The sequence below is a fragment of the Opisthorchis viverrini genome (assembly GCF_000715545.1).
Source record: "Opisthorchis viverrini unplaced genomic scaffold opera_v5_102, whole genome shotgun sequence".
Taxonomy (NCBI): Eukaryota; Metazoa; Platyhelminthes; class Trematoda; order Opisthorchiida; family Opisthorchiidae; genus Opisthorchis; species Opisthorchis viverrini.
In genome coordinates, this window is record NW_008751761.1 from 1286919 (window position 1) to 1305501 (window position 18583).

Genomic DNA, 18583 nt, shown 5'->3' on the forward strand with positions numbered 1-18583 from the left:
CCCACCCCCTCCCCCCCCCCCCCGCATATTTGCGAATTTTGTCCACTGCGAATTTCACCTTCAGATGAGGTTCCGGACTTTATCTGCTAATACGCAGTGGTATCATGTTTATTTTCGCCGTGGGAGGGAGCTAGTTAGATTAACTTCATTATGGCTTTTCTGGTATTTAGAGCAGGAAAGAATAATCGAAATGGATTGCAGATAGAACCTCCCGAAAGTTTTAACTTTCCTCCTGGTTATGTAACTTGTAACTTACATTTGATTATTCGTCAAGTTTTCCTTTTTCAAAAGGACTTAGTTAGCCAAAAGTTACGGACGTTTGAAACTCGTATCTTCTAGATAGCCGACGCAGCGCTTACGACTGGTTTTTTTTGTTGTAATATCCACGCACAAAACCATGTGAAATTCTCGACGTGATCTGTCTTTAGCTGTCAAACACTCAAGTTACCAGGGACACAAAAAATGAATCCCAAAATATTTCCATGAGAACTGACATTCGATTTAACAGTAGATACTGCAACTCAGAGCGCGCTGTGTGGTCAGCCTTACGGTATGGATATCCTCTGGATCGAAATGATTGAGTGACTACGGCCGTGGAAGTTTCCGTGGTTTAAAACAACCAGACTTGTGCAACACGGCAATTTCACAGCCCCCGGGACGTTTGGCAGTTAGACACCGGAAAGTAGGTACAGCTGAAACATTACCAGTTACTTCTACATATAGCCTGGGATTTTTTAGTCATTACAAACAAACAAAAGGCAGTGGTGGTAGCATTCAATTTCTGTCTGCAAAGTTCATTGATTGACTTCACACCAGACAATTGACACGTGAGGTCCGAAAATGGACACCTCACTCACTCCCGCATTCTGTTTTAGTCCTCTAAGTCCAGGTGACTATCAAGATATCAGTAGTTTATTGTCTACAGTTTGACCTTTTGAATGTAACGTGATCAACCCCATTTTTGTTCCATCTTCTCAGCGGAATCCCCTTCTTCCGACAAAAACCGACACCATCCGCCCAGTACAAAGCTGTCCAGATGAAGGAACTCAAACGAATGATACGGGCTGGTAAGCCGAGCTACGAACAGATTCACAGTTGGCGAAATTCATTCGAGACACTTTTGAATGATCGCTGTGAGTGTGTGCAAGTATTTTTGATTATTTAAACACCACAAGCTAAATGCTGCAATGTGCAGACCAATAAGGATGAATGCCGAAATTTCCCATGGGTCATAAAAAAACAGTGACGCCGATATTTTGACTGTTCACGCATTCGACGTGGTAGACGAAACGCTTAGTTGAACTTCAAAAAGTTCCAGTCAACGGTTGTTGTCTAACGCCACGTTTTTTGTCAAGTTAGGCGTCGAAATCTCGAAATAAATTATTGTAAGGAAACAGGGTGCACAAGTCTACTGAAATGACATTTAAAACAAGTATATATATATATATATATATATATATATATATAAAATGTTGGCTTGTCAGCACCAAATCATCAGTAGCTAGTGAAAAGAAATAGTTATGCCATCTACTGAGAAGTTGACTACTGGTCATTGAAAAGAGAACGGTGACCAATGTCCTCTGTTTGAACATACTTATCACACTCTAACCGGACGAATCTGTTGAAGTTTACGCTTTCAGGTACCATGTGCGTTTTCGAAACGCATAAGTGCAAAATCCTCAAAGCACTGTTTTAACGAACAAGCCAATTCGCTACACCAAATTTGATCGCAAAAGAGATAATCTGACGAGTTCGTTAAATGGCTGCATAAATTTATGGAAATATTTCCTAGACTATAAAATACTCCATTTTAAAGGCGATTGGTCAGCTGCTTGAAAATCCAAAAGTGTTAGAGCTAAAATGGACGTACACTGCTGTGGTTACCCCAGTTCTAAATCGTACTCAAGGGTTACCTCTATATTCAGTTAAGAGACGGTCATTTATGGCAGTATATCCCATGTAACTGCGTGATGACAAACACGATAGATGATACACAACCGCTGAAGAAAGAGGCACGCCCCAAATGGGTCCAAAAGCGCTGCATGATCCCAAACCATCACAGTCAACAGCTGACAAACTCGGGGACTGCGCCTACCTGATGAGCCCCAACAAGAGGAAACCAGTCGTGGGCTGTCGAAATTTTCAGCAACCCTGTGAGTAGTTTCCCTCATGAAAATGTACTGCGATAGCTCGAACATCATGCCAACTGAAACATGAGGCAGCCTGTGTGCAAAACATTCAGTTGTGGAATATCATAAGCGAGAGATTCAATTGAGTCTCTTGTGAAAACCAAATTGATTTGCAAATTAGTGTATCTCTCAAAAACGGTCCAACCTGGGTTGAAGCAGAACATAAATTTGACGGAAAGTCGGAGACTGCGCGGAACTGATGAGCCCCAAGAAGGGCGAAACAGGTCGTGGGTTGTCGAAGAGTTTTCAGCAACCTTGTGAGTAGTTTTCTTTATGAAAAGCTGACAAACAACTTTTGGCCAAAAGTCACTGAGCAGCTCAGTCATCCTTACTAGTATCACTACTAGTAATCTTTACTAGTAATCATTACTAGTATCTTCTCAGCTGCAACCAATTACTTCAGGCCTTTGTTTTTTGTCCAAAGGAATTGTGATGCAACCGTTTGATTGCGCTGCACGTAGCGCATATTTAACTTCACTCTATTGAATGATCGGTCTGCAATGAAGACGCGATAGAAACTGAGAAGAAACCTATCATGTCAAGTAACAGAAGTCCTCGGACAAATTCTACCCATCAATGACCCGATTGACCACCGGTAAATCTAAACTATCAATGTAATGGCGGTTACTACTGATGAGGCTTGTGAGTAGTATGTGGTTTTCTCGTAACTGAGCATAGGGCCCTTCTGTCAGATGACCGACAGTCAAATGGCCCAGCGACTTTTGCTTGTGCGGTAGGAACGGGTTGGGAAGGGACATCGGTGGACGCTGAACTGTCCGACCCGCTGAACCCCACCTAAAGCTGCCACCTTGACGTGGTGGTCGGGCTTCAGTGCTGAAATGATCCCGCGGGCTACACTGGCTAGAACTTCGTTCCACAAGGTGCACCCATGCCAGGAAGGCCAAACGGGAGCAGCCAGACCAAGAGCAGCGAGACTCCGCACTACGAGTAATCGTGCTACGAGGCGGTCTGGGGGTAAATTCGTACTGTCCTCTGCGAGAGGAGTGTGAAGGAAGTAAGGTGTTACCCCCGGGAGACCAGCATGTTCATATTTATGGAAGCAGCGATGCTGCCTTCCTCCGAGGAAGGACGGGTTAGAAAAGGTCGGCCCCAAAAACCGCACACTCCGATCGCCCAGTGGTTGACCGTGACCGCCGGCGCATTATCCAATATGGTCGAAATACTTTTGGAAACAAAGCCACCTGCTGTGCGCAGCCGCATCAGGAATGAGACAATAATGCCTTATTCCTTGCGCCCTCGGATTAGGCCAAACCCCTGCAACCGAGCAGGTCAGACTATTGAGTCATCGGCTCCGGGCAGGGTCCCCAAAGTAAACTCTACAATCTCCCACTGCCTCGTGGGTCAGACTTTTGAGTCAGAGGCTAGAGTCAGGGTTCTCGAACGAAGCCCTATGTCCTCCCACTGCCTTGTGGGTCAGACTTTTGAGTCGAAGGCTCAAGGTGGGATACCTCAACCGAACCCTCTTCCTCGGCCTGGGCAACCGGGAAGTATCATTTGCCCGCGCAGTTCAGTTCACATAACTCCGCCTAGCGCCTAATGGAATTTGGGGTTTATTACAGAGCTTGTGGAACTGCAATGCAGTGTTCGCCTACAATTGCGCGACAATCAGTAAATATCCACAAAAGTTCAAGAAGACGCGTGAGGATGTTCAATTTTTTAAATCAAGCTGCATATGAGATGTTTACATTCACGTCCAAGAGTTTGAAACTTTTTAGGTGGTATTTTCCAGTAAACAACTCCGCGGCGAAAGACTTCTCTCCTCGCACCAAAATTTCGGTGCATTTCGAAGAAATAGACTGGCTTTGCTGTGACAGTGAGTCTCATTATCGGTTAAAGATGAAGAACACTGTATCCGTGGCTTTGACTCGACGGGCTCGGCATCAAGGCATCGTGAATGCTGGATGAACTTCTGGGTCTCCAGGTCAGTGGTTTGAGGAAGCGATCTCAGGGTACATGGTGGCAATTTATCACATGAAAATCTGATTTGGATATCCACCAGGCGACCGGTGAACCCCTGTGACACATGGCACGCGTTAATTTTTTCATGGGGGGGGGGAACCCAAGAGCAACAAGCGGTCTTGGCGGAAAATTGCCCACCACACTGGATTTTGTACCTGCGCTTGTCCGCTGACTACCAAAAATGTTGGGAATAGATAGGCTCTCCTAGAGTACAGTATATCTTCTTTTAAGCTATTTAAAACACTGGTAACGTCATACAATAAATCCACGTTTACTAGCACCCAACAGAAGTTCGAGTTTTCATGAACATCCTAACAGCTTGGCTTAGCTACCTGGTTTTAGCGAAAAAGGTTAGCCTGATAGTCGCTCATAGTTGTATTTTACGGACTGAGTAAATGATAAGTGTCCAGTGGTTTATAACGGTGTCCACGTTGGAGCTGTCTCGCTTTGAGTCGCGTCAGCAAAGCGAAGTAGATTCCACTGATTTTTACAAACATCCGAGTGATGGGTTTGCACAGAGAGAAGTGTGCTGTCACCAATACATAAAACGAATGTGTCCAAATTGGAAATTCCACCACCAATAACGTCCACATAATTTGCAATTTGTTTTTTCCTGTCAAGCGACGAAAGTAAATGACACTGCTAAGTAATTTATTGTGTTGTTTTTCTTCCTTTTCCGCTCCAGTTGGATTGGCCTTGTTTAAGGACTTCCTGAGCACTGAATTCAGCGATGAAAACATTGAATTTTGGATTGCCTGTCAAGAATACAAGAAAATAACCAACCCAAAGAAGTTGGCAGCTCGGGCGCAACAAATTTTCGATCAGTTTGTTGCTGTTCAAGCAGTCCGAGAGGTAGGAGTGGAGAGAAATGGATATATTGTTGTTTTTCGGTCATTTTAGCAAAAGGGCCCTGAAATGTAACAGGGATCGTTTGAGGTGATGGCCAAATGCAACTATAATGTCATTTGAACATTCGTTCACCCAGCAAAATAGCCATTTTGTTTCCGGAAGGGGCAAGTAAACTATCTGGCGACTAGCAGTGACATACCGTGTCCACTTCGATGTGTCCGTTTGATGCTTCATTTGTTCACACACTTCCTCTATTCTCTTGCAAGTTCCCGTGTCCTCTAATCCGACTCTAGAAGACGTCCATAAATCAGGAACATATTCGCAGGCAGAATCAAATATCTCCAGAATCCTCTGATTGTTTTTGGGCCACAAAAATTTAGGAACGGACGCTTCCGATAGAGTCTGAGCTGTCCAGTAGACTAATAATCGTAAATCGGAACGCGAGATTTCGATGGTGACGATTCAAAAAGTTTTTATCGAACGGGACTGAGCTATGATTCGGTTGGGACATGCGCAATTGTGTTGAGTTGTTATGTGTAGACCACTAATGCGCGTGTCTGATGATTTGCACCTTAAGTTAAGCTGCACCCGACAGACTGTGGAAAAACGTTTTCCCATGATGAGCCAACAATACGTGCTCACCAACTGAAGCGCGACCACGCCTGTCGCTTGATTTTGCGGAGGTGGGCAAACGCTCATCATCATCACTGAGATCGAAAAACCAATTCAAACGAACAAAAAAGATCAAATGGACCACAATAAGTCTGGGAGCGGATGACACATCTGTTGCATTAGAGCAGTAAAAATGTGACGTGCGAGGTGAAACAAGCAGGTTGCTCGAATATCACAAGGTGGTAAAGTCTTAAAATGCACACATTATGTATGAACTCCCGTTTACAATAAACCGGTTTCTTGCGATTTGCTGTCGAAATTGCAGCCTTAGTAACCAGTCGTACCTTTTTGCAAAGTAGCCGTATGCGACACAATCGAATCTTCAGGTATATTTACGTGCTCCTTAACCACCAGTCTTATAAACAAAAGGAAAAGGTGCATGGGTTCCTTTAACCGGAATACTGAATTGTCCGGATAAAAACCCCGTAGAAAGAGGTTTTCATGTTATTTGGTATGGACAGGCACAACCCATACCAACCTCATTTTATAGTTTCACTCAAGTCAAACTCGCCAAAGTGAGCGCAGCGCGGTGAGTTTTACCCATGACCGTTTAAAAATTTTCATTGGCAGATTATCTGCAATCTTCTGTCATCTTCACAATCAACTTGTGGATGTGTAGGGACTTCAGAGTCGTGAATCGTTGTCGAACTTCGATATTTTCTCCCGCGGCCGTGTTAATTATCAGTAGCCCGGCGGACGTGTGAGAGGATAGAGCTCACGAGAACACAACAAGTTTGCATAATTACCCTTCGTCATGCCAACCGAAAGAGGGAAAATCGATGTTGATTGCGATGTTTCCCCCCACCTTTCCCAGCCGCGTAGGACGTCCACATTAATGTAGATTAGTTTTCATTGAAAACGAGCTATCGATCAACGGTGGATTGGAGCAGAACTATACGTATACGTTCCTTGTTCTGGAATTATAAACACTTCTTGGATTACGTCCTCAGTAAATAATAATTGAGCCTATCGTTAGAATTCCGGGAAGAATGATGAACCGCTAACAAATCCTTTTCGTACTTGGAGTTGAGAAGCATGTGGAGACTAGGTCAGGTTCAGAGAAGTCCGGCATTGGTTTGCCATATTCAGGAAACATCAGATAGATGAAATCTTTTTGCTGAGTAAGACGAACTAATGATTTTTATGGTTGTCGGTCTGTACACATGATGGAAAAAAATTACTTCCATTAAATTCTAACAGTAAACTGCAACGCACAATCAAAGGACGAAACTAGACGACTTCAATAAAAGGCAGTTCACAATTAGGAGGTCTCGCAGAAATAGACCACATAGCGTTAAAATGTGCAATAGGGAATATACGGCATCCTAGAATACCGAAAGCTACTCATATAATTGTGAGTAATATATTCATGTCTTCGTTCGGTCATTAGACATCGGAGACCGTAAACTAAGTTGCTCTGGCCTCACTAGCTGAATACATAAGCGCCTGGGACTCGCCAGTTTAAGGTAACTGCATCGTTAGGCACTTCGCACCTACGAGTTTAAGTAAAGACGTCTAAGCAGTATTATCTCGCATTCGGTGGGATTTTATTTTCTTCAATAGAGTTTTCCAGTTATTGATCGTATTTAGACAAGTTTGGCTGGACTGAATTTTTGTCGCACTCGTGTGACAGCGTTTGACTTAAAGAGGACCACTATGAAAAAAATTCTTTTCCACTGCTTTGAGTAGATTCACCAAACTTCTCCTCAAACTGTGCTAAAGTTTTCCGCGCCTCAGAACAAAAAAATTACAAAAAATTGCTTTCACTCCCCTTAACTGCGTAGCCCACGTGGGCTGTCACGTGTCCGGAGACAAATGGCGAAAATTGAACATCAAATGGGAAGTCTTGCTGATGAAAATACTCTGCTGTAATTGATTTATGGTTTTTTCTTCTTCAAAATTCATGATAATTCTCTGACCCTCAGAGGACGAAACAGGCGGCATAATTCAACCGTCTAGTGGTGTAGGTTGAAGTGAGATCACAGTGAGAGAAGGCCATAAAATTTTATTTGTTAGATCGAATACGTTGTTTTTAAACGCAATTGAGTGAGCTTTACAATTCTGTTCATTTTAAGTTCATGGATTTCAGCAACTTCTGAAGGTAGCCCATACAAATAAATATTTGTTTTTCTCTAAATTGGTGGCTCATAGATCCCATCTGCTCGGGCAGCTGAAGAATGGCTTACGAGTGTCACGAGCTCCTGTCTCACGCCAGAAAGGACAATCTAGAGCACTCAAAAACGATCAAGTTCAATCAAGTATAATCAAGTACATTAGTTCTCGCAAGACTGGTTTTTTGAAACAAAACTATCTAGCTAAAATCTGGCAAGTCGTTATCAGGTTGAGAGATTTGTTGATTAGTATTCGTATGATAGACAGAAATGGATCGTGTTCCATCATCATAGTATGCTTACCAGTGGTTACTTTTGGGATCGGTGCCACACGCAACTCTGACGTTCATACAGCTTACACTGTGAAGTAGTGCCGTAAATCTCTTTTCACGAGACGACTTGGAAACTGTAAGAACCTCGTCTGAGAATGCAAGATTGCTAGGTTCTGCAAACGCTTTTTCTTAGAACAGTAAAATGATGTTCTTCTGTCGGCCATCACTATGGAATGGTATGCCCAGTGGGAACGCCTTTGAGAATTCTCCACTTTCTTCATAGTTCAGCTTTCTAACGCATCGAGTAGACGGGATGCAGTCCTTTGTAAGCTATGTAGGTATTATAGTTTTCATGATGTGCATGAGTATACCAAGCATTCAGTAGATTTCAGTCGCGGTGAGTGGGCAGTTTGAATACCACTAAATAAGCATTTTAGCTTGCCACTTCTTAACACAAATCTACATGTGTTGGCCCGTCGTTCCCGAGACATCCACCACTATTGTTGTGTGATTACTTTCACAGCGTAATGGTCTCGGTAGCTTTTCAGTGAGTTGAAGGGTATCGATAGCAACCACGTAACCAATATACGTACTGATAGGAAGTACATATTTTGACCTATTCATGGGGAGCTTGTTTATTGTCTTCTGCACCAAGGTCTCTAAAGACGCAGGAAGCCAGGTTGCCCTGAGTAATGAGCCTGATGCGTTCCATATAAAAACAGACCTCCCCCATTCACTGAGGTCGCGCACCCTCTTGTGAAAAAACTGGAATAATCCACACAGTTTAAACGTTCTCTTCGTTTTGCTGTCAGCCGCCTAGCTTCCTGTTTGATCGAAAAAATTGTTAGCTTCCGTCTTCGCGCCGGAATAAATGTTCTGAATGTTTAAAGATGTAGCTATCAAGCACAAAGATGGTTTCGGAAAAAAGACACCAAGTTGTAATTGCAACTCTCCAGTGTTGGAAGCAGCTCAAGAAAATCGGTGTCTGATTTCATCGGTGCGAAGTCGCGAAATCAAGAATGTTTAGCTAGATTAATGTCGGCTTCCCGTGCGCACCGATGCTGGGCGTAGGTTGTCCTGTTGAATTCACGTGTGTGAACGCCCGTTCCGAATTAGGGGCTGTTTGTTGACCGGTCAAAAAAGGGCACAATCTGCTTTCCAGTTGATGCACCATTCTAAGACAGTAGTCACCGGTGAAGTTTGTAATTCGGGAGTACGATAGAGTTCTACTCTCAGGATATTCTCGTTATTCCATACTATCTCGTAAAAACCTTCCAGGATCTTAGGTTGCTGAGTGAAACTGATTGAAAATTCCACATGGAAAGCCATCACTCGAGGAGCTAGTCAAATCTTCACCAGACAATGTGGATATCCTGATCATAAGCTTATTCGGGATGTATTCCGCCTAAGTGCGCGCAATTCACGCTGGTGATAGGCGGCTCGATACCGGATGGGCGAGAGTTCATTCACCAGCAGGAAGATAGTTTGCTCAAAATTACTGTGATATATGCACTGCTAGTCATTCACAATAAGGATGAAACAGATCAATTTGGTTTTCACGAGATACTCAACTGAATCTCTCATGTATGATATTCTACAACTGAGTGTGCTTCACACAGTCCCCCTCATGATTCAGTTGGCACGATATCGCAGTATACGTTCATAAAGGTTGACAGAACTTGGGAACTGCACCTATCTGATAAGCCCCAAGAAGGGCGGAACCGGTCTTGGGCTGTCGAAGGATTTTCAGCAACCTTACGAGTAGTAGAATGAAAAAGGTTTACGTTGATTCACCGCCGTTTAACTTAGATTAGCCATTCACGATGGAATGAAACAGTTTTAGGTTGATTCACCACCGTTTAACTTAGATTAGCCATTCACGATGAATTGTTCATCGGAGATTTCCAAATCTCCACTCACTGACCAGTATCGGAAAATATCAACGTAGTTTATGTTGCCTCTCGCGTCTCTCTCATCGGAGACTCTGGTTACCAAACCATTGAGAGTGGACTCGCAACATCAGGTTTTCCCAGCATCTCGTTTGTTCCTAATGTTTTGCGATGTACGTAGCCGTGGATATTTAGCTCTACAGGTCGTCAGCAGGACCCCGTAAAAGACCCAACCTCTTCGAAAAAGCATTGTACAAGATCTACGCCAGATGAAGTGGGGTCTCTTGGTTTAAATCAAGTGGTTTATCTCCAAAGTGCGACCTCCTCAAGACACAAGACAAATAATCATTCGTCAATCAACACTCCACTTTTGGCTAAAGGTGAATCTAAATTATTCTCCGAGACATCCGTAATTGTGGGCACTATTTCTATTAGCGATTGATTTAAATCGAAGTTCATCATAGTGGGCTGTTAATCTAGAAGGCGTCGCGCTGTGGTTGGGGCTCTTTCGGTAAATAAGTCAGGATTCACGGGTTACCCTAAATTCAACGCCGCTAATCCAAACTTCAAACGGCATGGATGTAGATTCCGGTGGTTTAAACTTGCTTCAGTGTTTTATTAAAGTATTTCGTAATATGAACGAAGTAATATCTTATTTTTGGATATTTGAATCTTTCGAGGAAGGCTCGATAACTGCAAACGCACATGGTGTTGCGGAATTCGAAGCTGAAGTGTTTGGATCCCGGAAACCAGTCCACAACGAGTCTATTTCGAGTGACGCGCGCGCAGCAGGACTCGATTGCCTGGGTTCTTCTAGCCAAACGCTAAGCTGTCATCAAATCCACTAAAACTCAAGGTGTACGATCGCCACCAAACGCTAAGCTGTCATCGAATCCACTAAAACTCAAGGTGTACGATCGCTTTTAACATATTTTTCGCCACGTATGAGGGTCGATTAAGTGATACTCACCAGTAATATACCGTATTATCATATTGAATAAACTTCCCTATAGATCGCCTACTTTCAGTTCGTTTCGAGAGTTCCGTAGTCGAAATCATGTCAAAAACTCCGGAAGCTGGTGGAAAACGAGATTGTTGCATTGTCAGCTAGGAATGCGACTGCGTACTGGTCACGTGATGGCCGATTCTCCCAACTGTCTCTTGACATTTTCAGCCCGAGCACGTAAGTGCTCAGCGGAATTCCTTTAATTAAAAAACACGAGATTTCGTAGGGACGTTACTTCATGCGCAATGCTTCCGGTTCACAAAATGTTATCACTTGATTGCCTGATTTGTATTCTTTGCATCTTTTTGGTACAACAATAGCGCGGGCATTTTGCTTTGGGAGAGTACTAGCGGGGGTGTACACACTGCTTTGTTCACGGCGTGTGATACGTGGTTTTGCCTATAAAACACTGACTAACCTGATTGGCCCTCGTAAAGATGATCGCGTTGCAGAAAATGCAACAGTCGAGTGGAATTTCGCGTACTACACCTCTAAGACCTCTAGACAAGAATGTTTGATTTGCTGGCCAGAATGCGAACTAAAAACAGAACAAAGTATGGTGACAATAAATCAAATGGAATGGACAGTGTCTATATGTATCGCCGACAGTACGTGTAATGTCTAAGCCGTCCATGAGGATGACACTACCTTTTTTTGGATTTCATCCCGATGAATTAACTAGGTTCTACGTTGTACTTCCTATGTCAGTGACGCGTTAGAAAAAATGGATTCCTAACAAAGGAAAGGAAACTACTCACAGGGTTGTTGAAAACTCTTCGACAGCCCACGACCGGTTTCGCCCTTCCACTTTGGGCTCATCTGGTAGGCGCAGGCCCCGAGTTTCCGTCAACCTTATGATCTACTTGAACCCAAATTGCACTGTTTTTCGAGAAATACACTCATCTGCAAATCAATTTGGTTTTCACGGGANAACCTTATGATCTACTTGAACCCAAATGGGACTGTTTTCGAGAAATACACTCAGTTGCAAATCAATTTGGTTTTTACGAGAGACTCGACTGTGCAGCACTTTCAGTTGTAGAATATGACAAACGAGAGATTCAGTTGAGTCTCTCGTGAAAACCAAATTGATTTGCAAATGAGTATATTTCTCGAATTCTCTGATTACCCCAACTTATCATTTGAATATCCAGAACGGTGTTGGAAACGCATCTCTCGCCTGAGATCACTGATAAATTTTGAAGTGACTGTAAATTCCAAGCTGATTTTGGCTTCGATACTGATTTCAGAAACGTTCACATATGTTTTAAAGTAGATTCCTTGAAACTTCTCTATGCAACTTCGAATGTGGGGAGGCCTATGGTCCTCTCTTGATCCAAACAATACAACAGCCGCAACAAATGCTATTCGGCACGCCCGACCACTACATGAACTCACGCAGTTCAAATCAATGATGCTCGTAGGACACTGAGGACAATGGGTCAGATCCACCGGTTCCCATACCGACTCCTCGGCGCGAAAACAGTACTAGATTTCCGGTGTTATTTTAATCTGACTCATTCAATCACCAAATAACCATCTTTTTCGGTGTTCTCTTACTACTTTTTGGATGGCGATACTGTCTGATTTACAGCCATTTATCCCTAATTCATCCCCAATGTTTCATTGACGAACACATCTCCTGGGGCTGAAGATGCATTACATACATATTTCATTTTTAACCAGACTTTGGTGAATAAATTTGCAATGTTTCAATCTGTTGATCTGAAGATGACAGAATGATTACGTTTGGAGGCACAAACACCCGAGGATGCATGTGTCACAGAAGGATTAGCTTACGAGAACGTGAGCGAATTGGATATTAACGGAGGACAAAACGAACAGGTGCATCTCCTAGCAGGACCGAGGTCTCTATCGTGTGCCGAATGTCTTGTCTCCAGTTTCTCGCTTTATAGACTCGCACTGAGACACTAGCTTTCTTGCAACTATTTTGTCTCAGTTGATGTGCTCCAAACCTGCCCTACCCCCGCAAATCAAATGGCCAACCCCAGGCACAAACCTTCTGGCAACTGATGATGAGACGAGCCTCAAGATGGCGAACAGCGCCTAACACCGTTTGACGAATCAGTGCGCGGATTTTACGTACAGTATCGCTACATTTTGGTAACCTTTGAACTTAAAGAATCCTAACACCGTTTTACGAATCAGTGCGCGGATTTGCGTATAGTATCGCTCCAAGTAGTGGTAAAATACATTCCTTACATTTTGGTAACCTTTGAACTTAAAGAAGATTTAAAAAACATTCGAGACAATTTCCGCTTTTTTTACCACGTCCCAATTTGATTCAGCTCTCAACATTCACCCAAAGTCCGGTAAAATATTCACGCGTTCGCTCAGAAATCAATGTCCTTGTCGCATTTTGGCAATAGTTTTTCAGACTTGTTTCAGACAGGAAATACCGAAACTTAAAATTACGCCGAAAAGCCGAAAAAGTTCTTTTGTAAAGCTGAGTGGTAAGTCTACCACGGCTTTGGGACTGTGTTAAAGACAAGCGGCTGCTTGATAAGACTGTCTCACGTGAGACACAACTAGAATAACGTGTGAATGCACGCGTGTTTGGTGATTTGTCGTAGTTGAGTTCAAGTGGTACCACTGATGAAAGGAAGCGGGCCTTTGCTGCAGAGTTATTTACTAGAAAACGACAAGTGAACAGTTACAAACTATTGGACAGGGAAGCAAAACTCTCGTATGCATCTTGTTCACAAAAACTGGACATCCATCTTCTCTTGAACGCGTCTTCCTGAACTCTCCTAGATATTCGTTGACTGTTGCACAAGTGCAAGCAAATGCGACTCCACAAATTCGCTTTTCAAGAAAGACGAAGCGGATTTACGAGAAAACTTACTACTCACATGTTCCCATCAGTAGTATCATCCGTTACACTGGTTGCCTCGGTAAAAGTAGAAACGGACGCTGAGCTTGTGCAAATTTTTGCATTGGTTCCACCGGGGTATGCGTATTCAAGACGGAAATGATTCAACGTGAGACTACAGCATAGAAAAAGGGTTAACCCAAAAGGTAAACTCTCCAAGTAAAATCCATCTTTAAATTCACGTTTTATTTTAAAGGGGGCTTTACTTACCGTCATGCGATCGACATCGTGCATCACCAGACAGATTAGATTCCTAAACGTCCCCAATCTGCACGATATAATATCTGGATGTGCCTCCTGCCAAAAGACAAATTCTGCTTTGCTCATTTCTGAAATAACTTATCACTAGGAACGAAAAACTATTTGCTCACACGGATTATTACCGAGCGATAAAACAGAAAGAATCTACCGGTTACAAGCGTCTGTTTGACCATGAATTTTCACGTCTATTTTATTTCCGACAGCTTTGGTGTGTCTCCTAATATATTGGTCGCAGTGATGCATGTTTCACTCTTTTGCAGCTGAGAGAAAGCAGAAAAATCATTGTCGCTCAATCGTGCTTCTTAACTTAGCAGATTATTTCCCATAAACAAGGGCTGTTTTGCTTAGTTAACTTGTTCGCGTATGTCAGAAATCTGAAAGCTAACTTGAGCAATTTATAATGTTTTAAAGCTTAAAATTACCATAGTAGTTGTATTTAACCCGAGTATATTTCCATTTTTAAAGACTATCCTCGATACAATCCATCCTTCCGTGGATACGATTACTTGTTGTTTCTTTGAAAAATTTCCAAAACGTAACAGCCCTTATGGAGAAGACTACCTCAGAGCGGTTGTTGAATTTTCCGGAATAAAACGTATGTATGAGTCCCGCTTCAAGCAAGTTGACCGTAAAACAAATGCGGTTGATTTTGCTTCGATTATCGTATCGGAGAGAATCCACTGATTACGGTGAGGCTTTCACGAGACAGGCTTCTAAAAATCCAACTCCCTGATTTCTTATTCCAGTTTAACGACCATCAGGACATCGGGTTCTGTCGGCGGCTCTGCTCCCCTAGCTACCAAAGAGTTAAGCATAGTTTCTTAAATGAAAATATTTTAGCATACTCGTCGGAAAGGATTCATCACCAGAGGGATCGGCTAACACCATGGTGTCTGAAAACTGGCAACGTTTCGACTCGAATATGAATCGACCTTGGGGTATTTTTGCTACGTTGGGGCCGTTGGAGTAAACGATCGACAGTTTGCCGGTCGGTAAATCCAATAAAGAACTCACAATGGAACATTCTAACGTGGAATTTGTTTGTTTTTTAACGCACTAATACAAACGAACAAACAAAGAAGTAAATGCGATTACCCAAATATGTTAATTTGTACAATAAATTGGTTTCAATGGGAGACTTAGATGAACTTGAAGAAGATGGTCACAAGCGAGATGGTGAGCTGGATGAAGTTGAGTCTCTTGTCGGAACCAAATTTGTATGCGAATGGCAGTAGTTGTCAAATTTCGTCCAATTGGAGTCCAAGCGGAAACTCAGGAGCTGCATCTACCTGATGAGCTCCAAGAATGGAGAAGCTGGTTGTGGAGGCTGTGGAAGCTCTTTCACCAACTTTGTGTGTCATGTCCAGGCAATGCATTGCGTAGACACCTCGAATATCGCACCAACTGTAACATGAAGCGGCTTGCTGCAGCACCTTTTTTCTCAAACAAAGTCATCCTAAACGCGCATTAAGCTACGTCTATTAAACGTGAATGACGTTTAGATCAACTGTATCCGGAAGGTGATATTATGTTTGATCATAAACTGACAAATCTGTTGCACAAAAAGCGGCTTGGTGCAGCACCTTTTTTGTCAAACAAAGTCATCCTAAACGCGCATTAAGCTACGTCTATTAAACGTGAATGACGTTTAGATCAACTGTATCCGGAAGGTGATATTATGTTTGATCATAAACTGACAAATCTGTTGCACAAAATGTCCCTGGTAGATTTTGATCCATTGTGAATTGGGAAGCTCTGAAAAACTTTTTTATTCTAGCTGACTAGTTATGCGATACGAATTTAGTCTATCCATCCTGCACTAATATTGTTTTCTGCCACCTTCCCCGCAGGTAAATTTGGACTCCAAAACGCGGTTGGAAACCGAAGCGGAAATAGCAAACCCAACAGTTCACACCCTCGACAATGCTCAAAAGCGAATACAAGCCCTAATGGAAAAGGATTCATATCGTCGATTCTTACGATCCGAAGTCTATCTGACTCTCTATTCTGAGGCACGAGAAGTGGCAAAAGCAGTGGCTGCATCTGCTCTCGCCGCGTCTCTTCAAGAGGCTAGTGAAGAATTGGAGGGAGCAGTACTCAACCTGATCACGTCCAGTTCGTCGACCTCTCATTTTTCATTCCTATCCAATCTGGGTTCAAACTTTAACGCATCCACAGGAACCGGTCTTCATTTGCCTGGCGTTGCCGCGGCTGCGGCCAGTGCAGAGGCCGGGATGAACAGCGTCCAGGACCTGCAACTGTTGGGTTTGTCAACTTCCCGCCACATGCGTAACAGTAGGAAATCATCTGCAACAGACACTTCGGCGAAACGAACCCCCAAAACTGAGTCCGACTCACACAGTGGCCACTCGAATGCATCCACCAGTGACCAGGCCAGATAGCACAATCAGAAATAGTTCCATCGGGACAATGCTGTCATCTTGTCTAAACCAGAAACATGTTCAAAACCAATTCAGATTTATTGGAATTCAGGAGTATCGTTTATGAGGCATCAGAAAAAAATTGTCGATATTAACAATAAAACCTTTTTATATCCTTTGAATGATCTTTTATGATTGAAACACTTATGCAGCACATGGTACATGCAACAACTCTATGACTGATGTGTTTAGTTCCTGTTTTTTAATGGCAAATTACTTTTCTGCTGAGTATATATAATGAAACATATCTAATGAAATCACACTTGAGTCGGACTGGGAGAACAATCGTCTGACCTTGGCATCAAGAAGTTCACGTGACCGGTATCCGCACGCCATGTGACAATCAATAACAAAGATTTTGTGTGGTGCAGGCGGTTAGTGTACCAGAGGAGAATTAAAGAACAACTTACGGAAACGTTTCAGATGGCAGAGATGATGGTGGTATTGTAGAAACGAAGTGGTCAGAAGAACTGTAGGCCGCTCGGTAAAATAAGACGGCGTTAACCAGCATATAGCGGCGTATTCTACAAACTGTTTCCTGCACACCATAGTGATCATTTCAGCCCACAGATAGATCTATATATGTTGATTATACCTACTTTCCTTATTCAGCTTGACACCGTTCCAGTCCTTCGACATTCCTAACCGAACGAAAGAGGTAAACCGAACAGTTAGTTTCCGAAGGGTAATTAAAACAGTTTTCTAATGAATACAACCATGAAAGAACGGAATTCTTCGACTTAACTTTCTGCCAGCTAACAGCAGTTCATCGATCGCGATTTGCCACCATACTATCTGGTTTCGTCGGTCATGAATAAAAAAGCTATCGTACATGCGAAAAATCAGAGGTGGGTTTTTCAATAGACTGTAAGTTTAATTATAGGTAAGGCACAAATTTCTCATCGAACAAAATGTCCCATATGGAGCACTACCTCTCTTTGGATGTCGTGACAAATTTAACAGTGAACAATACTGGTCATATATTTGGACTGTTTCAACTGTACTTAAAAGGCTGTTTTTTGCATCCAGAAAACAATTGGCTGGTTCTCAAACCTATTCTAAGTCAATCGTGCTCCCTCACTATGCTGCTTTGTTCTTTTAACCGTAAGTTGCCAAATTATGTAATATGAGTTATGCATTGGGTGGGGGGGGGGGAGAGGATGAAAACTTGGGGCCTTGTTCCGNTTCTCAAACCTATTCTAAGTCAATCGTGCTCCCTCACTATGCTGCTTTGTTCTTTTAACAGTAAGTTGCCAAATTATGTAATATGAGTTACGCATTGGGGGGGGGGTAGATGAAAACTTGGGGCCTTGTTCCAGTTAAACGGATAGTGATGTCTCCTCGCTTAAGTTTTGAGCGTGAGCGTGATTGGTCATGTAGCTGAGCATAATTGAAAAACAGCCATGTGATCTTCCACAAATTTTACTGTCCCAAATAAGTGTGAAGGGAAATTTTACACCTCTATTTCACCATTGGTTGGTATGTGTGAACAAATTAGATGCTTCGGAAAAACTAGCATTTTGGTTGTCGGCAGTTGCATGATTTGTGGAAATCGCGCTGACATTACTAACGTCGTTATCGAAGAAGTTTAGTGACAATCGGTAGATTTATTGCTGGGCAGCGTTTCGCTTTTAACTCGAAAGTTTCGTCAGGCCATGTGACTAGGTTCCGAGGTTGGTCGAGATTTGAGGCGGAAGGAGAACCAATCAGCTAAGTCAAGTTAGATCTCCGTTGGGTGTCGGCCGAGAGAATTTTGTGTGTTAGGGTGGGTGAACAAGTGTTGGGGAGATGAAGAACCTACATGTGTTTGGGTCCAGCCTAGAGTCTAGTTCTTTTGGTTCGGTTCATTTGATGGTCCCTCTTGAATGTCGTTTGAACCTTCTGTCCGTCTGTGTGGATGAGCTAGTCTTAAGATAATTGTATAAGGGGGATGCTGTGACCTTTGATCAGGTTGGGATTTCCACCTCCACCCCCAGTTTTTGCAAATGAATCTACGTGGATTGACAACCACACAGCCACG

General features: G+C 42.9%; 1 protein-coding gene across 1 annotated transcript in view; it reads left to right on the forward strand.

Moving 5' to 3' along the window:
* Nucleotides 1–16787, forward strand: part of T265_05540 (hypothetical protein) — a gene marked incomplete at both ends in the record, with an annotated part of 21873 nt that extends 5086 nt beyond the window's left edge. Inside the window, 2 exons of the mRNA XM_009170574.1 lie at nucleotides 4855–5021; nucleotides 15973–16787. Of these exons, the coding sequence (XP_009168838.1) occupies nucleotides 4855–5021; nucleotides 15973–16524 (719 nt within the window). The remainder of the gene's footprint in view (nucleotides 1–4854; nucleotides 5022–15972) is intronic.
* Between the last annotated feature and the right edge of the window lie 1796 nt (nucleotides 16788–18583).